Source organism: Micromys minutus (genome assembly GCF_963924665.1).
Source record: "Micromys minutus genome assembly, chromosome: 7".
Classification (NCBI taxonomy): domain Eukaryota; kingdom Metazoa; phylum Chordata; class Mammalia; order Rodentia; family Muridae; genus Micromys; species Micromys minutus.
The window spans coordinates 63,514,659-63,539,659 of NC_137976.1; the positions used below are offsets into that span (position 1 = coordinate 63,514,659).

General features: G+C 46.7%; 1 protein-coding gene across 1 annotated transcript in view; it reads left to right on the plus strand.

The window, feature by feature from the left end:
• The first annotated feature begins 247 nt into the window (after window positions 1-247).
• Window positions 248-25,001, plus strand: part of MB21D2 (Mab-21 domain containing 2) — a 97,564-nt gene continuing 72,810 nt past the window's right edge. The window contains exon 1 of the mRNA XM_080918889.1: window positions 248-474. Within this exon, the coding sequence (XP_080775015.1) occupies window positions 264-474 (211 nt within the window). The 5' untranslated portion in view covers window positions 248-263. The remainder of the gene's footprint in view (window positions 475-25,001) is intronic.

A 25,001-nucleotide genomic window follows, 5' to 3' on the forward strand; every position in this document is an offset into this window, starting at 1 on the left:
CTCGACGAGGGCAGGGGACCGCAGCGGGCGCAGCGGGCGGGGGCGGGGAGGCTCGGGGGCCGGGGCCACGCGCGCACCTCGCCGCAGTCGGGCTCCTCCCGCGAAGGAGCGCGGCCGCCCGGAGCGCAGCGCGGCGCGGGGCCCGCCCAGAAGCCAGCCCGCCCACGGGCCGGGCTGCCCAGCCGCGCCGGGAGGCCGGGGCGGGGTGGGGGGCGGGGGTGGGTGCCGCGGCCGCCGCCGAGCCGGCGCTCGGCGCGTTTTGCATGAAGATGGCGGCTCCCACCGCCAGCAAGGCAGCCTCCCTGGGCTGCAACAACAAGCCTGCCTTCCCGGAGCTGGATTTCAGGTCTGGAGCTCGGGTGGAGGAACTGAACAAACTCATCCAGGAATTCACCAGGCACGACCAGCGGGAGTACGACGACCAGCGGGCGCTGGAGATCCACACCGCCAAGGATTTCATCTTTTCCATGCTGGGTAAGGAGAACGGGGAGGATGTGTGGAGTACGCGTGTGTGCGCGCGGGTGTGATGGAGCGGGTGGGAGCTCTGGTCCCTGCTCTGGCGTTTGCCCGGGGTGTCAACCCTGGTTCCGTGAGGTCCCCTTTCCTCTCCGCCGCCAGCGCAGCCGCCCCCTCCGCTCCTGCCATCGGCGCGGGGTGCTCCTCTCCTTCCCGATCGCCCGCTCTTTTGTTGGTTTCTTGGCCGCGGGGCTGGCGGGCAGGTGAGGCGGCGGCGGCGGCGGGAGACGCCTCCCGGCTCACGGAGTCCCCGAAGCGGCTTGAGCCGGGTGACACCAGGTCCTTTGCAAGCCCGGGCGGCCCTAGCGGAGGCCGACCGGTGCCGGAGCGACAAGTTGCTTCAGTCGTGGTTGCGGCGCGGCGCTGTCACGCCGAGCCCGGGGTGGCCAAACTTGTTGGGTGTTGCTGAGTAACCCGCGGAAGTAGTCCGGGCGCCCGGAGTTGCCTGCAACTTTGATTTGCAAATCGACTTCCCCCTCGAAAGGGTCGGAAGCATTTCCGGTGCTTCTCCGGGTTGTTGCTGAGCTCGGAATTCCTAATTCCTTGCTGGAACGTGACCTAGCTCAGAGCTCTGGCCGCGGAGGAGCGCTGTCCCTCTCGTCTTTGTGTATTGTCCTACTGCTGGCTAAGAGGTGCTCAAGTTTCCCACTCCGAGCAGCCCTGGGTTAGAAAAATTTCCCCACCGTGTTCCCCGGTTCTTCACCTACCGGTCTGGAAAGGTAAAGAAAAATAATGGGCTCCAGGGATCCCACCCCATCCCTGGCGTCCTGCAGTGAGATTATTGCTTCTGAGTTGTAGAATGAGCATCCGCTGCTGGGAGCCTCGAGTGTAGCGCTGTCATGAAGCAGTGGTGGCCCGATGGTTTACATTCAGCTGGGCTGGACTGGAGTACTCACCAAAGGTTTCCACAGTCAATTTTTTCAGATCGTGATAAATGTGATTGACAAAGGCCTTTTAAATTACAAAACAGAGTCTTTACATTCTCTTGGGACCTAAGGAGATTGCTGCCGGCCCACTGTTGCTGTTTCTCCATCGGGGTACCTTATTCCCTCCAGATTTTCTTGCTCCTCTTAGCCCAAATCGAAGTGATACAGGTTGAATGTGGTCCACTGGTCCTATGAAGAATTCGGCAAGTTAGATGAGCCGTGTTAAACGCGGGAGTATGTTTTCCTTCTGTTGCTCACCCCACACGTGTGTTCTAGGTATTCTAGGTGGTGAATGTGTTTGACTGCTTAACTGAATTATTATTTTAATTCAATATGTGGTGGGACTCAGCTGTCGGGAAGGAGGGTAAAAGCCCTTATGAAGCCGCCACATCTTAGAAACAAACCACTGATTGTCAGGAAGATGGGCGTTGGGGTTGGGGTGGGCAAACACACAGAAAGTCTAAGGCAGTTATTTTAAGTTGCTTAACCGTGGCCTTTCTCTTTGGCATAGCTAACCACTGCCTGTCATTATGGCATAATAGCCCCCTGTCTGTGTCTAGAGGTAGTGATGAGTATAGTCATGGATCAGACAGTGGGGGGTGATATGGAGAGTAAGTATAAATGCTTGGCTCATTGGGAACTTCTGCACCATCCCTTCATCTGATCCAGTGAATTAGTCAGGTCTAAAGTCATATACAAAGGCTAAGTTATGCCAGGGCACTTAATTTATGCGTGTGTTTAATGTCACCCACGTAGCTGTGTTGACAGGTAAACAAGATTTGCTTCTCTTCCTTCTCAGTCCTTTGACCTTGGGAGAGCTGCTTTCTCTCCCCTAGGACCTGCCAGAGAGACTGCAGGAGTATCCTCTAAGCCCTTTGCCCCTCTGGATACTACCAGGCAGATGGCAAGCCGAGCGTGGTGCTGCATTCATTTTCCAATCCCTGGGCTTCCTTTAATAGACCAGTGAAGGTTTGGAGACAGCCAGGGTCCCCATGTGGATTTAATTTTTCTAATGCAGATTTTCGCCGGGCTTAAGAAACAAAATCTTTCTTTCTTTCTTTTCTTTCTTTCTTTCTTTCTTTCTTTCTTTCTTTCTTTCTTTCTTTCTTTCTTCCTTCCTTCCTTCCTTCCTTTCTTTCTTTCTCTCTCTCTTTCTCTCTCTCTCTCTCTTTCTTTCTCTCTTTCTTTTTCTCTCTTTCATGTACACTTCCTTTCACTTGCTGTGGTCTGGAGTCCTTCATGAATATGCAGATGAGGTGTCTTGATGTCCCCCCCCAAGCTTGTTAAGGTGTCACTTGGGTGGCTTTTGGTTTAGGGAGTTGTTGGGGAGGGGGGTGGTCCTCCTGGCTTTGTCCTGTCTCCGAGTCTCAGTCTGAACTGCACCTGAGGATTGTCAGCAGCTTAAAAAGAAAAAAAAAAAAAAAAAAAAAACAGAAGTTATCCTCTCAGTCCGGACGAAATGGCGAAGGCGTTCGTCCAATCCTCTTTAATGGAGATGTGGATAATTCCTCTGCGGCAGCGTTGATGGCCAGGAAAGCCCCTATCTGTGCTACAGGGTTGTTAGCTTGGACAGAAGCCCTTGTAGCATTCCACGTTTTCACCTTCTCTAGTTGTGGGGCAGGGGTGGGGGGTTGGCAGGTGAGTGAAGGAAGCTGTGTATGCTAACCCTTCAGCACTAGGATACCCAGTGTCCTGTGCCAGCAGGATCTGCACAGGCTGAGCTCACTGAGGCTCCTGGAAGACTCCGGGTTCTGTTCTTTGTGCCGAGATTCCAGTTCCTTTGGAGGCCAGGCATCCGCTGGAGTCAAGCATCATTTCTGTTGCTCCACACCTTGTTCTTTTGGGAGAACGATTGCTGTTATTACCTAGTTAAAATCTGAGAGACCTGAGAGTGTGTCGAGAGGCTGGAAGTGCGTAATGAACACCATTTATCAAAATTCATAGAAATCGCCAGAGTTCATTAATGTTTTAATAATATTTGATATTTGCATACTTTCTCTGCTGGGTCTTTTGTTACCTTCAGTCCCTAGTCAAGTCGGATGGATGGAGGAGTCGTGGTGTTTCCGTGTGGAACAGCTGTGGAAGAGAGAGTGTGCAGGAGGTGGAAAAGGCAGCAGGCGATGTATAGTTACCAACAGACAAGGGTTTGGTGCCATGGCCAGGTCATGAGCATAGCTGTTATTTGCTGACCACCTTCTTAGGGCAGGAGCTTCATTCCCAACTCACAGGTGAAGATGCTGAGAGTCAGTGGGATAAAGAAGCAAAAATGAATGGTTAATAGACCACAGTGACTCAGACATGTTTGTTCCTCTCCTACTCGAGTGCACTGGATGTACAAGCATGGGGTTCAGGAAAGAGAGAGCTTTGTCTTTAGAAAGCACTTGTTTCAGGATTTTTGCGTCTGTTTGGAGCTGAGAGTCTTCACGTAACGCAAGTCGCCTCCGCAGTGAGTGCCGAGTTCAAGTGTTTCATTCCATGACAAGATCACCTATTTGGAATTCTTGATTGGGGGAAAAAAATCACAGTGACTGTCATACAGAGTGAAGTTCCAGCCCCACTCTGCCCCTCGCTGGCTGTGTGGTATTAACTTTGAAAAATCTTTTATACACGGATGACGACACTGTATCCTTTCAGCCTGATATCTGGAGGCTCACTGGGAAAGAAGCATAGCATGATTTGATTATTTATTTGAAGAAAGGTGCTGGGTTAGAGAGCACAGTAAGTTTCATCTGAAATTACTCCCGCCAGCTTCCCTTCAGAAAGAAGTTTGTAGTAGCCTTGAGGATATTGGCTGTGGCCGAAGGAACCATGGTTAATTCCAACACTCAGCTTGTGTATGTTAAGCTTGTAGTGTGTGCCTCCTATGAAATCAGCTCCTTTGCCTAAATCCGTCAGCCCCAGTATTCTGACAGTCCTAAGGATGTGTCCCATCCACCTATTCTGAAGGTATAAAGCAGATGCCATCCTGAAGACGGACCGCTGAGAGGTTCCTCTGCCAGGATCACATGGAGCGTGAGATTTCACCAGCTGCCTGTTTGCTGCTCTGTTAGACTCCGGCGTTTTCAGTGCAAACGCGTGCATCTCTTGCTTTTGTGGCTCTTTGGTCAGACAACTGGAGGGACCTACATCCTGGGGAATATTCTGCTTCCTGGCCTGCTATGCCTGTAAGAGCAGGGGTGATTTCTCTTTGCCCATTGGATGCTGTCTATTCCTTTCTGTACCTTTTTTCTCCCTCCCACACAGCAGCTTCCTTTTGCCTCGGCAGGAATCTTAGAGGGAACAAAAACTTTGAGAAATTCACATGGGTCTATTTTGACCTCATCCCTTCCTCAACCCCTGCATTGGACACTCACTCCAAGAACAGGTTGTTGGCTGTCCCAAACCATCCCAGTAAGCACCATTGTGGCCCCTTTAAAGTATTTCTGAGCGAATGCTCCTGTCTCTTCAAAGTGCTTCTAAGTGCTCGGGTACCTACCACATTTTTAGGCAATCCTGAGGAGGTCATTTCTAATCTAGGAATGTCCCGTTCATGCAGCAGAATTTACTGCAGATGTTGCTATATCAACCCCTGCTGCTTGGTTTAGAATTGTATTCACTGGTGTGCTATTCCCTTATCAATTTTAAGATTCTGGTTTGCTCTGTTTCTGGACGCATACATTAAGGGCAGTAGGGCCCCATTAAACATTTTTTTTTTTTGGTGCTAAGTTCAGCTGGTTCTCAGCAGTGGACCCTTCATCCTCTCTAGGAGAGACTTGGGAACCGCTGTGAGTCCTGGGTCTTGTGGTACTAGTACCATCATTGGACACCGCATGGCTCCAGGTTAGGCTAAGCCTCTTTTGTATGCTTACAGCCTATTAGAGTCAAACTGAGAACTTGTCATTGAATGCTAAGTCCTTCCAATTCTCCTGGGGAGCTTTAGAAAAACTCAGACTTTTCTGGGCCCATTTCAGATGTATTGATTCAGAATCCCCAGAGATCTCCAAACTGGGCGTCCAGCACTTCTGTCTGTCTGCCTTAACGCCCGAGACTCTTCATTATCAGTCTGGTAGACCTGTTCCCAACATAGTGAGCTTCTTGGGCTATCTTTGGAGACTAGATCCATGCTGCCAAGCCCAGTGAGTAGGAGACCTCAGAAATTTGCCCAAGTTTACTATCAGTAAGTAGGCAACATAGCTGAAATCTCAAGTCAGGCCAGTACACAGCCTTTGATATCAGCAATGGCCAGACTCTCCTCCCTTCACCTGGGTGAGATCCAGCTTCTCCATCAGGGCTTCTAGAGTTTTGCTGTGTGATTTTGGGCAAGGCATTTTTGGGAGTCGACTCTCAGTTTCTGACGATGTAAGAACACACAAGGTGGGGCTAATAACTGCACCTACTTGCTATGTTTGATTGCTTTGGGATCTGAAACCTTTTTTGCAACCCAAGAGAAGGGCATGGTGGAATTCTGTTTGTAGTCTGTGGTGTCTGGGTGACCTTGTGTCTCCTAGCCTCCGCTGGTCTTCTTTCTGCCCATTTTCTATAACTGAAACACAAAAAGAAGCAAAACCATTCTGCATGCTAATCACTAGTGATATTCCCATGCACATTTTACTAGACATCTGTGTTTACACTGTGCTTACACCTGTAGGTACTTACGTGTATACCGTTTTGTACAACAGAGGTCCAACAGGATTTATGCTGTTTTTACAAGTTCATCAATATGGTGTCATATACCACACACTGAAAGAGAGGCTCTGACTAGGAGCTTGTGGAATAATAGTCTTGTCCCGTCTTTTTTTTTTTTTTTTTTTTTTTTTTTTTTTAATTCTGTCTTAAGATGCCACTCTTCAACTTGGAGCTCACTCTGTGGTTTACTCATTGAGGGTGACGGACTCCTGGTATGCGTGACCTTGAGGGGTTGTCACCTTTCAGTGTATCTCCTGTCCCACTCTGAGGGTTCTATGCAGAAGATTCATGTTTCTTTTTTTCCTCCCCTTTCTTGGGTGGCTTTCTTCATTGGCTTCCTCCCTGGCTTTGTGGAAACAATGAATGGGGGGGGGTCTGTGAACTTGAAAGAGAAGAAAGAATGTCTTTATTTTTCTTAACCTTTACCTGAGACTAGGCGTTTCCTCCCACTATAAATACAGTTGATAAACTATAGTAGTGTTAGTAAGTAGTAACTACGTTTTTGTTGCTAATAGAAACCATGGGTATTTTTTTTAAGTTATGTTTTATGTGCATTGCTATTTTGCCTGATTGTATGCCCTTTTGAGGGCATACAATGCCTTGGACTAAAGTTATAGACAGTTGTGAGTTGCCATGTGCGAGCTGGGAATTGAACCCAGATCCTCCGAAAGAGCAGCCAATGCTCTTAACCACTGAGCCATCCCTCCAGCTTCAGCATTTTTGATCACGATGCAAAGTCACATGCATCGCAGAAGAAATTGGATCAGTGGCATAACATAATGGCTCAAGAAACTTGCCCATGAACCTGGGAACCCTAATTCTATTCTGGACACTCACATGGCTGAAGGCAAGAACCTGCGATGCAAAGTTGTCGTCTGACTTCTACACGAATGTTGGGATTCGTACATGTACGCACACACACAAAATAAGTACATAATTAATCACTGTTGTTTCACAATAAAGGCAGACTCCAGACTATTATTTATTTTATTTATTGGGTTAACAAAGAATCACATGATCTATCTCAGATTTATTTTAAAATGTGTACTTTAATGCTGATTTTCTTTGAAAATCTGTGTAAGATTGCTGTCTTCACTTCAGTGCACTGTTCTCGCCAGGCATGCAGGAGCACACCAGTGATCCCAGAACTTGAGAGGTTGGAGAACCATGAGTTCGAAACCAGCCTGGGTGATATACAGTGAGTCTAAACTAGCCTGGCCTAAGAAGTAAGACCCCAGAGGCTGGAGAGATGGCTTAGTGGTTAAGAGCACTGACTGCTCTTTCAGAGGTCCTGAGTTCAAATTTCAGCAACCACATGGTGGCTCACAACTATCTGTAATGAGAGCTGATGTCCTCTTCTGGTGTGTCTGAAGACAGCTACAGTGTGCATATATATATGTAAGACCCTGTCTCAAAAACCTACCAAGTAAATGATACATACAGTTCCTCACAGGAATTCATAGAATAGTCTGGACTGTAAGAAGAATCTAGGGCCACAAAAATAGTTAAGGATCCCAGTTGGACATGTTGTTTGGGCTTAGATGTAATCTTCAAGAATAGAAATGAACTCCTTTCTCAAGTTGCGGCATCATTTTCTTGTCTGTTGAGCCACACACGGTCTTCTCTTCTAGAGTTGTGAGACCTTGGTCTTACTTTCTCATGTGGTGGAGGAACATAGGTGACTTTTTCCATATAAGACATTCTGTCTTCCTTAAGACCTTCCCCAAGGCAGCATAAGAAACTTGCCAAGAGCAGCAACAGTGCCTTGTAAACTCATGGGCGCGGATGGGTCCTGTGCTGTGGCCCTTGGCTTTTCTTCTCCGGGCATCTTATGATGCTCTTGTAACTGCCTCTGTCCTTTCTGGTGCTTTGTAGTAGCTATCTTTCCCAGTGGTTTATCATTTGTGTTCCAAATGGTTGTATGCTTCCTCTGGGACTCCCAATTACACCAATTCTTTGTTATAAATGGAGTATTTACAGTCAATAATAATTTATCTTTGCACAGTAAACAAAGTGTTTTATAAGACTGCAGTCCACATCCTTATACTGTATATTGGTGTTAGGCTAGGCCTCTGTGAGAGATTGTATAGGCAGCTTAAACCGCCATTTATGCACGAGGGCACTGAGGCCAGGAGGTAATGGGAGTTGATTCTGGGTTGCAGGGTCAGTTGTGGAGCAAGACTCAATCTAGCTACTACTGTCTCTTCTTCTGTACAGCAACAGACATCTTCAGCTGGCGTTTGGGACAATTCTATTTTCTCAGGCAAGACCAGGGCCACAGGTGCCATCCATCCACCTGAGGCCTTTTTGTTTTTCTCCTGGGCTGAGGATTTGTTGAAGACAACTTAACTGAGAGGACGTGCCATTTTAAACCATGTGGCCATACATTTTTCTTCTGATTGTTTGGCCCTGCCCAGCTTTTTCTTAAGGTCTGAGGCATTGTTTGCAATGAACTTGGGTTAAGTACCGTCAGCTCAGTGATCAGGCAGAGACAGTTCATAATTAATGCCACTGCATGAGGTCCTGTCTCCTGGGAAGAGCTGTTTTTCATACTCTTCAGTGCCTGGGCTCGAATTCCCTCTGCACAAGACAGAGAACTAGGGACAGAACCGCTGTAAATAGACAGGAGCAAGGCACTGTTACTTGATTTGTTTATTTACTTATTTTTAAATATTTTCCCCCTCAGTACAGAAGACTTGATTACTGTTGTGCTAAGTGAAGCCCAGAGTGGGAGTTGGTCTAGATTGTATGTGTTTTTGTTTCTTCTAACTAGGGTTTGAATGTCTGCCACGAATGGTGCTGAGCATTCATTCATTAATTCATGGTCGGTCGGTGTGGCAAGCATGTGCTGGTGTGAGTACTAGCATCATGCAGTTACCGTGTAAGAACTCCGAGTAGTGAATACGAACAGGGAGGTTACCTCCGAGGCGTCCGTTCTCTGGAGGATGGATGCTGTGATTAAACTTGCTGATGCAGAGATGCGATCACAAGGAGAAGAGTAGTGTAGCCAATCACAGCGAGGGCTATCAGGCTGGACCACGTGCAGGCCATAGGGAGGGCTTCCTTGAAACAGAGGGAGCCTGCTGCTTGAAGCCCGGGCTCGGGTGTATTCCAGGTACACAGAACAGCAAGGGGAAAGGGGGTACAGCTGTCAGCATTTTCAGGGCTACTTACATTATAGTAAATCCAACATCATTTTTTGTAAGTGGAGGCTTTCCAGGGGGGACCACCCTTGGCCAAAGCTCTTGTTTTTGTGATGGCTTATTGGTACCATTCTGGAAATGGGAACTTGCTTTGTAGCTCAGGAGAGACTTGAACTCGCCCTGTATCCCAGGCTACCTGCGAATTGGTGGCATCAGCCTCCCTATGGGCCTCCGCTTGTCAGGATTCCAGACCTCAGTACCATGGCCAGCAGAACAGATGCCAGAGAGGTCCAGTGCAGGCCGGCTATATTCTCTGATTTCACTTCCGATAACCCTAGGGCTGGAAAGAAAGAAACCCTGTGTTGGTTTGTGAACACTGCACCGTTCAGGGGACGACAGTGAGCCTTTTGTTTATTTCTCTGCTCCTCCCAGGTTTACAAAATTATCTTCACTGTGCAGGTTATCTTCCACCTGACTTACCTTAACCCCGAGAAGCAGGGAGAAAATTCCCCCACCTTGCTGAAGGTCACAGACAGCGGCTGGGGGAGAGGAGCACCAGGCTCCAGTCCTAGCTCTGTCTCAGGCTGTCTTGGAGTGTGGAAGGGAGCAGGCTTCTGGATCCTAGTGGGGTCAGAGGTCAGAGGTCAGAGGCAGCATAAAGTCCAAAGCCTATGTGTCTGTCTGTGCCCATTCCTGGATCCTTACTTAACATTTAAGCACTTTTCTAGGCTGCTTCAAGAACACCCTTCTAGCAGCTGCAGCTGTTCCTAATAGCAGCTGCGTGTGCGGCTTGTGTTGTGATTAATAAAGAAAACTCAACAGTTTGTTCTGGAAACTGCCCTTGCTGTGCACAGCCGGCCTGCACGCAGGCTGCTTCTGATTTTGAGCAGCACAGCCCTACTGAGGTACCATGCGTAAGGGGCTCACAACCTTGTTGTGAGGGGCGGGGCCCATCTGGAGCATCTGTTTTCAACCTTCCTAAGGCTTCATGATCCTTTAATACAGTTTCTCAGGGGTGACCCCCACCCATTAAGTTATTTCATTGCTACTTCTAACTGAAGTTTTGCTACTGCTCCGGAAGATGTCTGACATGCAGGATATATTAATATTGGACCCCAGTAGGGGTTGAGACCCACGAATTGAAAATGGCTTATCCTAGAGCAAATGGCTTATCCTAGAGCAAAGCGGGTGGGTGCCCTGAAAGGCCCTGGACAGAGCACATGGTGAGGGAACAAGGCTCACAAATGGTATCCAGGCCTCACTGTCAGTCAAGGAGTGTATGTGTGTGTTGGGGGCAGCAATGGAAGAAGCTCACAGTTTGGCTGCTGGATGATTTTAGTGCTTGGGTGTGTATTGGTCTCTGGCTGTTAGCAGAGATTCCTGGCTTCGCTCCTGGTGCCCTATGAGTAGGGATGGGACGGAGTCTTGAGTGTACAGTTCTTTATGTCTGGTCAGGCAGCATCAGTGGCTGTACTGCCAGAGCCACTGCTTCAAGACCCAGAGTGGACAGCATTGGGATGTTTGGGGTTTTTAATGAGAAACTCACAGCTTTTGAGATATTGAGAACAAAGTAAAACTTTAAAGAAATACAGTGAGGATTGAAGCTGTAAGTCAGACAATATGTGAGCTTTTAGCCCATCCTTTTTGGACTAAGTATATTAAGCAGCATTTGGGTTGTCTGCTTTGGAGACCAAGAGTATCACATTGGAGCAGAATCATGACCTCATGTTTCTCTCTCTCTCTCTCTCTCTCTCTCTCTCTCTGTGTGTGTGTGTGTGTGTGTGTGTGTGTGTGTTCATCCACCCTGACTTGCTGTCCTGCTTTTCTTTTAAATTGAAAATCTAGTTGTGTAGCATTGGAAATAACAATAACCACGCTAAATAAATAATGTTTACGGTGTCCCGGGCACAATTCTAAGTATTTCAAATTTGGCTTTTATTGACTAAATCAATATTAATCATGCTGTGAGGAAGATAATAGTAGCCCTTATTTACTTAGAAGAACTCAGAAGCACAGTAATGCGAGACACTACTGAACCATTGATGGAGTGGGGATTCGAACCTAAGAAGTCTCTTTCAGGCACAAAACATACATTGTTGTGATTTGAATAGACTCCCTATAGACTCATGTGGTTTGAATGCTTGGCCCACAGGGAGTGGCACTACTGTTTGCCTTTGCCAGAGTTGCCTTGGTCATGGTGTCTATTCACAGCCATAAAGCCCTAAAACAACTGTGCTAGTTAGTTATTGTCAACTCAAGCCAGGGTCATCTGGGAAGAAGGAACCTCAATTAGGAAAACCTCTCCTTCAAATTGGCCTGTAGACTTCTTAATCTTGGAGACTTTTTAATGGAGAACTCAGTCCACTGTGGGTGGTGCCCCCTGGGGCAGGTGGTTCTGGGCGTACATGACAGTGAGGGCTGGGTGAGGCCAGAGAAACCACCAGTAAGCAGCATTCTTCCAGGGTCTCTGCTGCATTCCTTCCACCAGCTCCTGCCTTAGCTTCCCTCAGTGATGCACTGTGACTTCTAAGCTGAGATAAATTCCTCCCTGTTTAAATTGCATTTGGCCATGGCATTTATCAAACTAAGACATAAGCTTCTTTCTTTTTATATGTTTATCTGTCTGTCTGTCTGTCTGTCTATCTATCTATCTATCTATTATCTATTTATCTGTTTTTTTGTGTGTATGGGTGTTTGGCCTCCACGTAAGTCTGTGGATCAGGCTTTATGCAGCGTAGAAGAAGGCACCAGATTTCTTGGGACTGAAGTTACAGACAGCTGTGAGTTACCAAATTCGTGCTGGGAATTGAACCCTGAGTCTTCCAGAAGAACAGCCATGTCTTCGGCTCCAGTATACCATTTTTCTTACCCCCCCTTCTTTTTTAAACAAAAGCACAGTTAAAGAATCCTTTCCCATGCAAAGTGAAAGATTCATACTATCTAATATTTCGTTAGTGGCTGATTCCCTTCCTCCTCCATTTTATAGTCATGGAAACTGAGAACCACAAAGGAGGGACTCCATTATCTTGAACTACAGCTTCATTTTCGGGTAGAGGGAGATTTGCAGAATGTTGGGCCAGAGATGATGCTGAACAAGATGTTTGCACACAAGCCAGCTGTATCTGTAGATTTTGCCCTCTCCCCCTCCCCCAGGGAAAACTGCGTGGCTTTGAAGTCATTTCAGGAGGGCTCTGCTTCAAGGTAGGGGGCTTTTCTTTGCTACAAAGCCTCCTTGTACTTTGAAGTTCTCGTAATAGAAGTTAGAAGAAAGATGCTCGAAAGAGAACCTCATGGGCAGAGTATATTTTGGTCTGTCGTTTGCTTTGGTCTTTTGGATTGTTCCCCTTCTCTCCGGTTTCTTTTCTCCGAATCCTGTCCATTTACACCTGAACTGTTTTCATAACTCAGATGGATGTTTTGATCTACGAACAATCCGAGTCTTGGATAAGGAAGGCTGGCTGGTCTTCCCTATGGTTGGAAGAGTAGGATCTCCGTAGGCTGGTCTACATCTTGGGGAGGAGAGGGTGCACTACCCTCTTTGGGTTGGTGGTCTGGGAGCTGAGTTCTGAGGATTAGCACCGTAACAGGACAGAAAGAATTAGGAAGCAGTGAATTGGTGGTCGTTCCGAGACCAGTGTATGATCTCATCACTGTACTGATGGACATGCTTAACTCCAGTGGTGGACAGTGACTTCTTCAAGGCCAGAGAATAGCGGTGATATGGGGCCTCCCAGGGAACACTTGCCCCATCGTTTCAGGTGCTTAGGAAGCAGTAATTCTGGTTGTTTACCACCTCACTTAGCAGCTGAGGGAATCAGTGTCTCGATGTCAGGCGATCAAGCCCCCACTTAGGGCTTCTGTATTCCTTCCCTACACCTTCAGGAAGCCATCCCAGGCTCTGTGTTGTAGAAGATAGACACACGTTCCGGGGCGGGTGGAAATGAAGAGTAGCAAGGCAAAATGGAGAACTGCTCGGCTTTGCTGTTCCGGAAGCTGGGGCTGTGGCCGCGGTCCTGTCTCCTGTTGTTTCTTGGCAGCCCTCAGGACCGGTATTTCTTCGAAGCTGTGATTTTGTGTGTTGAATAGTCTTTTGTGTGAGATGACAGTCATCCTGTCCCCAGGTAAGAAGGTGGGCTTCGGCTAACTGATTGATTTAAGCCCTACGGAAGTCAACTGGGCCCCTGGCGCTGAGTAAATCAGGGTAGTTTTGTGAGGGTCCTTTCCCCATGCTAGTAGGAGTCAGTCCAGATTTAGATATTTAATGAGGGTGTAGTTAAATGTAGTCAGTCCTGGGGTGATAGGGGGCAGATGATTTTCCCAATGAAAGGTAGATGGCAGAGTACTGTTTAAAAGTACACTGTAATTTTGCAATTAAAGTTTATTAGCTGAATTGGACTTTATGTGAATGAAAGGATCTGCCTCCTTACTCCCACCTGGTCCCCACAGCGTTTCTCTGTGTAGCTTTGACTGACCTAGAATTTGCTCTGTAGACCAGGCTGGCCTCAAGCTCGGAGATCTGCCAGCCAGCCTCTGCCTCCTGAGTGCTGGGATTAAAGGTGTGCACCGCTAACTCTCAGCTGTTGTGACCACTTTTCAAGAGTGACTAGCACTTTTTTTTTAAAGTTCATAGCCTGCCTGTTTGCCCATGTTACCTGCCTTTGTACATGGTCTTGTGGTAAAGCACTGGACATGGTGGAATCCGCCACTGAGTCAGTATGTGATGGCTGGTGTTGATTGACAGTTTGACTCTGGAATGACATGGGAGATGGGCTGTACTGGGCATCACCTGAGAGATTATCTCAGCTATATGAACTCAGATGTGAGGAAACACACCCACTGTGGGTGGTACCGTTTCCTGGTCCAGTTCCAGGCCGTATTAATTGTAAAAAGGGAGCCGAGCATTGGCTCGCGTTTATTGCTCTGCCTTTTGACACAGGATGCAATCTGACCCCAAGTTCCAGCTTCTGTGAGTGACTTTGGGATGGGTCTGGGTAGCCCAGGCTGGCTCAAAATTTCTGAACAGGTCTCTCCTTTTCCTTCATCCTTACTAGTTCTGGGATCACAGATGTGTGCCACCCACGTGTCTGGCACAGGTGAGCCGCACTCTGTGAGGTACTGAGTTTCATTTTGTTCGTTAAGGTGGAAACATAGTATTCATCTTGATGGTCTGGTCACAGCACCTACGCCCCCTGTCCTCACATGCCCTTCCCCATCCTTCTGGCCTCACATGCCCCTCCCCCTTTTCTGCCCCTCCCCCTCTTCTGCCCCCACTCTAGTTTAACATACCTTACACCCGGCAGCAGCTGAAACTCTAATTTCCTAGCTGGCCCGGTCAGTTCTCAATGTCTAATTGTTGGTGACCAATGTCTGATGTTCCCCACTGCCTTAACATCTCAAAGGTGTTATGTGTGTATGCTCTATTTTCCTCTTTGTCTGGAACACAGTTCAGTGGAGATTCGGGAGGGCCTTAACAAATCTTGCTAGTATCATTGATGATTTTGTTTGTGTTTTGAACTTGGGCCGTTGGATGTTTGCCATTGATGACCTCCTGTAGCCCTATACCGGTTCCCACAGTGGCCCAAGACACCCTAATGTGAGAACTTTTCCCAATATGAAAACTCCTGAGCCGATGATTGTCTGTTGACATAGAATCTGGTGACTGAGGAATTGGTTTGTTGCTAAATTTTGCTAATGGGAACAAGGCTGGCTTGGCTGACTTGGTTTTCACAAAACCTGTACTTCCGGTGTTAAGTTCCCTTGTCTGAGGTAAAGAGCGCCATGGTATCCATCCTTCTGTGTCTGGACAGGAGGGAGACAGTTGTCATGGAAGAGGTGGGGGTGCATTGAGACGGGAGAATGTGGTCCTGGGAGTGGGCAGTCTGGAGCCCCAAGCGACACTGGGCAAACTGTCCTGAGTGTTAGCTCATAGTCTGTTGTAGGCCCTGAAGATTTTGAAGGACAAAGCTAAGTGTATAGGCTTTCATTAAAGACCAGCAGTAGCTATGCATTACCTGAGGTACACAGATGTAAGCTGCTCTCCTTGCTCAACCTTTCTCTCAAACCCCATGTTCCCTTCTCCCAAGTCAAGGTCTTCAGTATTGCGGCTCAGCTGCACCAAGGAGCCAATGTGGTGTGTGGTGTGCGTGGGGGCCTCAGTTCTCTGAAAGGAGTTAGTGTGGTGTGCACATGGGAACTCCTCAATTCTCTGTGAAAACATTGTGTCAACACATTGTTGTCTACAAGGGATAGAAACTCCTGTCTTTTTGTAAATAAGAAAAAGCTAGGTGATTTTCCAGAATTCTCTCTCTCTCTCTCTCTCTCTCTCTCTCTCTCTCTCATTTTTGTTGTTGTTCTTCTCTTCTTCTTCTTCTTCTTCTTCTTCTTCTCTTCTTCTTCTCCTCCCTCCCTCTTCCTCCTCCTCTTCCTCCTCCTCCTCCTCCTCCTTTTTCTCCTCCCTCCCTCTTTTTCCTTCTCCTCCTCCTCCTTCTTTCTCTTCCTCCTCCTCTTCTAATAGTTTCTTAGACAATTAGAATTGGCCAAACGAGGATCCTTATTCTGGCCATTCCATTGACCTTCCCTGTGGGGCCTCCAGGATGGAGAAGTGCCTCTACATCTCATTCAACTAGATTAAAACCGCCTTGCCAAGCCTCAGGCAGCTCAGTCAGCACAAAAATCAATACCTGAGTTTGAATTTCCGGTACTTCTATAAGAAGTTAGCCCGGTGGCACGGGCTGTAATCCCAGCACCGAGGCAGGGAACCTGCAGTTCTTGGAGCTTCTTGGTCCATTAGTTTAGCCAAATCTGTGAGCTTCGGGGTCAGCGAGAGACTCTATCTCAAGAAGCAAGGTGGAGAATGTTTGAGGACACCACCTAAGGTCAACTTCTAGCCTCCACAGCCACAGGTATGTAAACTAATATCCACACTGCACATAAGCATGCATGAACACGCATGCTTACCACACACACTAAGACTTGGAGGACTTCACTTTAGCTGGTATTTTAAACCTGCTGCTTATGCTAATACTTTTGCCAGCACGGAGGACAGAGGGACAGCTCAGGAGTGCTGTGTGTGCGTGTCTAATGTGTGATTGGATGGGGAGATGGAGATCCCACCCAGCTTCCTGTGAAGCTCAGGATCGCTCCGATCCTCTTGAGGACATCACGGAACCGCTCCATTAGAGGGACTAAACAGAGGTTACATGGCTTGACTGGAACACGCCTTTCACAGCTGGACCAATTTACCAGCCCCTCAAAGAGGATCCTTCATATCTGTCTTTTCTAGGCTGTCATTTCTAATCCCTTTGTCTGACTAGGTGAGGAGTAGCCTAATGTTGGTCTGTCCCTGAAGGAATGGCTGTTGTTGCACAGGGTAACCTCCTATTTGGTATATAGATTAGTTTCTTTTCTGTTGATGTGATAAAATGTCCTGGAAAAAGCGATTAAAAGTCAAAAGAGGTTTTTAGGCTTGTAGTCACAGAAGGATAAAACCTTCTCATGGAGGGAAAGCATACAGCAGACAGGAAAGGTATAACAGCTGAAGGAGGAAGCTGGCCAATCACGTGGCATTTGTACTCAGAAAACAAGAAGGACTAGGCTGTAAAAATCTTAACGTCCACCCTCAGAGATGGACTGACTTTGGCGAGGCTCTACCTCTTCCTAAAGGTTCTACAATCTCACTGAACAGTGCCACCCGCTGGGGACCTAGCGGTCAAACACAGAGGGGGGGGGCATTTTATATTTATAACACAACAAGGTACATGTTGGGGGTGGAAGATAAAGTCTGGGGTGTCTGGAGACAAGAACTTCTTAAGGGATAGGTGAAGGGTCGGTGGGGGTGGGAGGTACACCTTCAGCTTTGTTTCAGAAATAGTAGTAGATCACATTGCATCTCAGAAAGAATTAGACTAAACTTTCATTCGTATTACCAGTAAAAAGCTTAGAAGCATGTGCAAGCACGTGTGAGCACATATAGCGTGTTCTCTCTCCCTCCCTTTCTTTCTCCCTTGCTTTCCCCCCATCTCCCTCCCAGGGGAGGAGTCAAAGGGAACAGAAGCTGTATGCTTATTTTCAGAAGTCAGGTAGAGAGGCTGAGCAAAGAGCTGGGAAGCCATGCTCTGTTTGAATCCAAGTAGGAGAGAAAAGCCTGACAGGTAGAATGGGGCTAGGGTATTTCAGAAGAAAGAAAGTAAGCCCTGGGGTTGGTGAGGATAGCCTGGGCTATCCCCTGAGTAGCATCTGGGGCTGCTGTTTCTATAATGCCAAGAGCATGTTGCCCAGATGTTCCGGGAAAAGCAGAGTTATCTCAGAAAACCACCGGGTTAGATGCTAGCTAGCCACTTCCTCTCTGCAGCCCTTAGGTTCCCATCTGTATAAGGAGGAAGCTGTGCTTCCCTTCCCGGTCAGTGATTGAGGATTCTGTAGACAGTATGTTCTCTCTGGCTTATATGACGGGTGTTAAATATCTAAAGATGTTAATTTCCTAGTCTGCATGGAATTTTGTTGTGCTTTGACAAGCAGGGATTCACTTTTTATGTTCATGTTCTCGTTTGAGGAAGTTATGACATCACACACACAACACACTTCCCTGATGGCCAGTGACTTGGCTCCAGGATAGGACAGGCCCTTGTTGGGCAGCTAGTACCCTGGCTGGCCGGCTCCTGCTGCTGTTGTGGCCTGGGCCATGCTTAACAGAGTCTAACTACACCAGGAGTGGAAGGTACGGGGAAGGCCCTGAGCAGTTTACACTGGAGGTGGCAGCCAAATATTGTCGTGCAAATTAAGTAGGACGCCAAATAGGAAATTCATCTTAATCTTCTTTAAAGACTTACTGCTCATTTGCCAAGGTTCCAAGTAATGCAGTTTCAAAGGTTCAGAGGTGTCTAATACAATTCTCCCCCTCTGTACGTAATTCTCTGCCCATTGTGTAACTCTATTAGGAACATTAGGGTAATTACAGAGCTATGTTCCGCTTTTGGATTACTGTTATATTTGCCCCGAGTCTGCCTGTGCTGGCCATATTAACAAGCATTGAATAAGAATTAAAGAGAATCTAGCAGCTGCCTGAATTAAGATGAATTAATGACATGTTTATCTTTCTTCTTGGGATTTCAGTGTAATGCAGGTAGCAAGGTGCATTGTGGGTTCGGAGGCCAGGGTCTTAACTCCTTATCTCTGAAATGGGGACAGCATCTTGAGTCCTAGGCTTTGCAGATGTGACAGATTGCTAAGGGAGGAAGGTGGTGGGAGCCCAAGGTAGAGCCCTCAAAGGTGACCTGCAGGAGTGGACGCAGCACAGGTTCAGGTGTGGGCACCAAGGGGCTGCTGGGAGAGCCTCCCTTTGCTCTCAGGCGTGTCTCTGTGGAAGGAGTTCTGTGCATATTTGGACTAAAGATTGTTAACTGTGGCATAAATAGTCTACATTGCAATTTAATTTTCTGTCTTATAAAATAAATGCTATTGTGTTTTCTTATTCCACACACTAAGCAATGGAGGTACAGATGGCTTTACCGTTATGCCTAAAATACAACTAGAGGGTAAGTCATTAAACCTTGTGGCTTGAGTTCACAGCTTGGGAAGTTGTTCTCATGTGCAGAGCCTTGGGTTGGGCAGGGCTTTCCTTCACCTCTGCAGCAACAGGAAGACCTGACCCATCTTGAAGATGGATAAGTTGCAGCAGAGCGGGGAGATTCTAATGCTGAAGTAGAGGTGTTAAGCACAGTGACCCCGGCTGTCCATGAGGATGGCTTCAAGGACCTGCAAAGACACCCAGCTCTTCAGGCGTTCAGGTCCCTTCTGTGACACGGTGAAGGATTTGTGTGTGATGTCCATCCCCACATGCACACACAGTGCTTTATCCTTAGGTCATTTACAATGGCCGTCTCTGGAACTGGACAGTAGTGTGATGGGCAGAATGCTTGCTGCACAAGTGTGGAGAGTGGCCATAAGCTCCCCAGCCAGCGGGCGTGGCAGTATGGCGGACTTGGTGACTCAGGAAACAGAGACAGCGACCTCTGCAGCGACAGCAGCCAAATGGGTGAGGTCTGTGTCAAGGAGCAACCCTGCCTCCATCTCTAAGTTGGAGAACAAGTGAAGAAGATGAAGGGCACACACACACACACACACACACACACACACACACATGATGTGCTGTGAATGCCGATGGTACGGGTTCAGAGCAGATACAGAGTTTGATTTTTCATATGTGTTGGTCTCCGTTGAATTCATGCCTACATATATCCTGAGGATACCAAGGGCCAAGTGTAGCCTGCCAGTGGTTACACAGCTGGCAGGGCAGAGCCGGGGGCTGTTCTTGTCTTAGTAGCAATAGAAATAACAAGGGCGGGCATTTTTGTTGTTGTTGTTGTTGTAAACTGGGCTCGGGGGCTACATCTGGTGGTGTACTACCCCTGTGCAGGGACTGTTTGGAGATGTCCTGCCTGTCATCACTCTGTCACCCAGGCATTGTCACATACCCCTGTGCTGCTTTCTCCTGGTTTTGGAGACAGCAGAAAGCCAGTAATTCTTGTGATGGTTTTCTTGCTTGTCCTCTACTGCATCTGGTATTCTAATCCTCATGCTCTGAATCAGCCATCTGCGCCCCCGAAAGTAGCTTGAAAAATCTATCTTGTCTTGCCCTCGTTATATTAAATGCAAATACATGATTGAATGTGATGGTAGCATCTAAAAATCCGCATGCGTATGTGAAAACGTGCATTTATGGTTTATCATGAAAAATTACAGATGCGTGGGCCTTCCTTGATGTTCTAACACCAAATGGCTCCCTGTAGATTGGAAATGTTTTTCCCCTTCTCCACCTAATTCCAAGTCCCCAGGAAGACAGAGAGGAATCAGTAAATGTGTACAAGATGGCGGATTGTGAGGCAGGCTTAGTTTGGTAGTTGTGTTTTTGTTTTTTGTGAGGTGACTTTCTTGCCATTTGCTGATGGGCAGGGAGAAGTCCCTTTAACTCGATCACATGTGACTCGTCAGAATTAAAAAAGGTGCCGTGCTCTTACGAATGACTTCTGTTCTCCAGTGTTTCCTGAATCGAGCCGTCGATTCGAATGATTTGAATGGGATAACGGGTATCCAAGGCCCTGGTGTTGGCTTGGAGTTCGGAGGGTACTGGAGGTACTTGCAGAACACCATAACGTTCTGATCAGCTTTCTCAACTGCTCCCATTGGCAATAGTGTGGCAAGCCACTTACCCTCCCTGAGACTCTGCTGTGCTCACCTATTCATGTGACTAATGTCATCTCCCAGCGTCCTCTACAGCGTCTGGCTGAAAGCAGGTGTGAGAGGCTCTATTGAGTTGATGTGTGTAAGGGAGCTCTGTGTGTTACAGTTTGCTAGAGTTGTGTTTGCTTTTCGTTTTGGGAGTGGTGAGGGTTAGATTCTGAGTCACACCAAAGCTAAGTTTTGGGAAATAGCCTGCCATCTAAAACTCCTCTGTGTGTGTGTGTGTATGTGTGAGTGTGTGTCTGTGTGTGAGTGTGTGCCTGTGTGTGTGTGTATGTGGGTATGTGTGTGTGAGTGTATATGTGTCTGTGTATGTGTGTGTCTATGTGTATGTATGTATGTGTGTTTGAGTGTGTATGTGTGTGTGTATGTGTGAGTGTATGTCTGTGTGTGTCTGTATGTGTTTGTGTGTGTGAATGTGTGAGTGTGTCTGTGTATGTATATGTGTGAGTGTATGACTGTGTGTATGTATTTGTGTGTGTGAATGTGTGAGTGTGTCTGTGTATATGTGTGTGTGTGTGAATGTGTGTTTGAGTGTGCATGTCTGTGAGTGTGTATGTGTCTGTGAGTGTAAATGTGTGTGTGTGTATGTGTGTGTGTGTGTGTGTGTTTTGGATAGAGGGAACTGATGTCACAAGGCTCTATGAATGTGTGAAACACTAGAACAGTGGTTCTCAACCTTCCTAATGCTGCGACCCTCATGCTGTGGTGACCCCAACCATAAAATGATTTTCATTGCTACTTCCTAACTGTAGTTTTGCTACTGTTATGAATTGTAATGTAAATATCTGTGGTTTCCAATGGTCTTAAGCAACCCCACCCACTTCGTCTGAGCAAGAAAGTTATATAAGGAACATACACAAGGAATCAGAGGAACGTAGAAGAAATCAGAAGACGATATATGCGGTTTTAATTGGGAAATTTTCACTGATTCCTTTTTCTCCTGAGCAGAGTTCCTCTTTGTGGGTGGGTAAGCCATTAGGGAGTCTCGGGAAGCCTTCGGAAGATACACTTGTTTGATTTGGGTTGAAGGTGAGCACTGTCATCATTTCTACACTTTGAACAGTCTTTGAGTTTTATATTATTATTTAAATGAACGCTTTTCTTCCTGCCCCCATTGCTTTGCAAAGGTTCCTAGGAGCTGTGGACTTGATCAGTTCATCAGCCGCAGGAGGGATACTCATGTGGCTTCATGCTGTAGTTTTGAAACAGATACTGTTGTTGTTGAAAAATGCACTTGTTTTACCATTTTTTGTTGTTGTTTTACATATGACAATGCACATTTGTTTGGCTTCATGGTTTCTAAGTTTGTACCAATGTAGTGGGATAGAGGCATGAGATGCAAATTATATCTACGGGGTGCCAAAGGCAGGGCTTTTTTGGTTAATGTTTAAAATAGACTGCATCAGATTTCTTTTTCTTTCTTTTTCTTTTTTTTTAAAGATTTATTTATTTTATGTATGTGCGTACACTGATGCTGTCTTCATACACACCAGAAGAGGGCATTGGATCCCATTACAGATGGTTGTCAGCCACCATGTGGTTCCTGGGAATTGAACTCAGGACCTCTGGGAGAGCAGTCAGCATTATCCGCTGAGCCTTCTCTCCAGCCTCCCCCCCCCCACTCCCAGACTTATTTTTCAATACCTAAAAAACGATCACACAGGAAGTAGGTTCAGCTCAGGGTTCCCTTCTGTGATTATTCCCATCAGGCATAAAGGCTTGACCTATTAAAAACTCAGCTTTCTTTCAAGGGCACATATATTAACTGTGTGTCTGGCGTCCTGAACGTTTAAGATTTACTAATAGTGATCTTCCAAAGCTGGAAAGTACCATAAAAAAAACAAACCAAAACAAACAAACATGCCTTCCTAGTTCTTTCCCTTCTGTTGGGATTTTCTCTGGCACCTGTGATGCATGGAGCCAAACCTTGTCTGCCTCGATGGGATGCTGTTTCTCCCTGCCTTCACTGTGCACACCATACTTCCTGTCTGCTGCATCCCTGCATCTTACAGCAGTGGGCACAGCAGTATGTTTCTGCCGTTTATTCTAAGAGGGGCGTTTTTTTCCAGACACAGTAGAGTGATGTCTTGAAAATACATTGCTTCTGTGTGCTCCAGGAATAAATCCAGGCAACGGGCATTGTTTGTTGAAACCTGACCTTCGCAAGGGGAAGTTTCTGGATTCCTTCCTTGCGTTCCACTGAACTACATTTTTATTGCTCTATTTTGGGAAACTTCGTGCGAACTCTGGATGTGAGGAATTCAGGGCCTTAGTTCTTTCAGTAGAAATTCTTGGGGCTGAGCTTAATCCCAGAAGTAGGACTTGGGTAATTACAGGTGGCTGCTCCTGTCTTAGTGTTTTACCGTCATGTGTGCTTTCCAGAAAATGCACAAAATGCTTTTCAAGTCTCTGTAGTTGGAACGCACAGTTTTTACTTCCCCATTAAATAATTTGAAAGATACTTGGCTCTGGTTTGAGACATCTCGACAGAAGCCCCTGGAAGCTATTTATGGAACTATATATATATATCGTCCTGGGATAAACTTCCAGGCCAGGGCAGATTTATTACTTTAGCCTACAGGCTGTAGGTATAAGAAAATGCTCTCAGGACTAGTCATAATGAAACTTACCTATTGTTTTGAAGAACATCGCCCATTAAGTGAAAATTAAATGTACAATGAGAAATTCTGAGCCAGCTGACCTCAGAATAGCCACTGAATTCTTCTCCTTAGAAGTCCAACTTTGTAGGTAAGCGCATTCCGGCCATGCCAGACTCTTTCTGGAACGGGTTCTTCTGTGTTTCCCATGCCTTAGCTAGTATTTCCCATCATGCATTGTAAGTACCTGTCTTTTCATTACTTGCCAGAAGAATTATCTCTACTTGCACAAGTGTGAGTGTGTGTGTGTGTGTGTGTGTGTGTGTGTGTGTGAGAGAGAGAGAGAGAGAGAGAGAGAGAGAGAGAGAGAGAGAGAGACAGATAATACATATAAATGAATTAGATTAGGTGATAGGTAGCTATGTCATTAGATTGAAAGACTGAGATTGATTGTGAATATCTATTTAGTAAATATTAAAAATCTTTAAAAATTTCTTTCCTGGTAATATTTCCAGTGGGAGTTGTGTGTTCAAGGTGGGAAATTGTATACATTTCTCCTACCCTACTTCTGGCCCCAGCTGCCTGCCTCCCCACATCTGTGTGAATGCCGCGGTTGTGAGTACTCCCCAGCAATGTGGATGGCTTTAGCCTGCAGTTCTCAGCAGAGAATGGCACTGTCTATCCTGAGGATAAAGAGGAACTATACAACTCTGAACAGGGACAGGGCCTGGTGAATAGAGACGAAGTATTGTAAGGGAGGTGGTTCCTGTAGTGTGTAAACTGCTTGCTTTGCCCCTGTGTGAGCTCACTAAGTGTGTCTGAGGGGAGTAGTATTGTCTGCTGATAGTCTAAGAAACTCAGTTTTGACCTGTGTTCTGAGCGTGCTCGGTATAGAATAGAGACATCTCTGCTCAGAAGACTAGTTAAGTCAACCTGGGGACTATAATTCTTTAGGAGAAATTATTGTATTTTGCAGGCATTTTTTTAAAAATGAGTAGAAATAATTTCTTTTTAAGATTGATTCAGTGAGTGTTCACACTCAAATACATTCTATTTCTTCATCCTGTGAAATCTGTTTGGTCTTACGTTACCTTTTTGTTAACTTGACAAAACCAGACACAAACTACTTAGCAGAGGGTTTATGTAGCCCCACACTTCCTGAGATTTTAGCCTGTGGGTCCGTTGCTTCAGACTTGAGGCAAACATGAGAACAGGGCCTGGGGAGGAAAAGTCAGTGATTAGGGAGCAGAGAGCAGCAGGTGTGAGAGACTGGATATCTCCTTTAGAAGCGTGTCTCCACCGACCCACTTCTTCCCTCTTGGCTGCACCTCGTAGGACTCCTAGTAATAAAATCAGAATGTGCCCCAGTCAGTGACTTATTCCATAAACAGGGTCAGAACCCTCACGGTTTGGCTGTTCTCCCAAAATCTCCGTCAATCACCGACCAAGCCTTTGCTTGGTTTAGGGGAGTTGGTACTTAGACTGGAACCACATAGTTTGCTCTTTGAAACGTCTTTTTTCTTTCTTTCTTTTAATCATCTCACAGTCCGTTAATGATTCCCAAGACTTATCCTGGGCTCTGAACTTTGACCTTTGGACTTACATACCAGATTAGGTCACCACGTACCGGATTAGAAGCAGGATCTGCTTGGTCAGAAGGTTTTATTTTTGTTTAGTGAGTTTAATTATAGGAGGCCATCCCCAAAGGAATGAACCTGATGCTAGGATCGTTCTTGCTTTTTGTGTCCTGTTTGAGAGGCTCCCACTAAGTGAAGGATGATACCTGGGCATTAGGCTAAAGGCGTGAGAGATTCCTTCAGACCTGAGTGGGAGTGGCTGTCTTTGCTCACTAACTCTAGAGCAGTTAAAAAAGGCCACTGGCTTTTCTCCTTTGAAAGGTTTCTTTGCCTTCT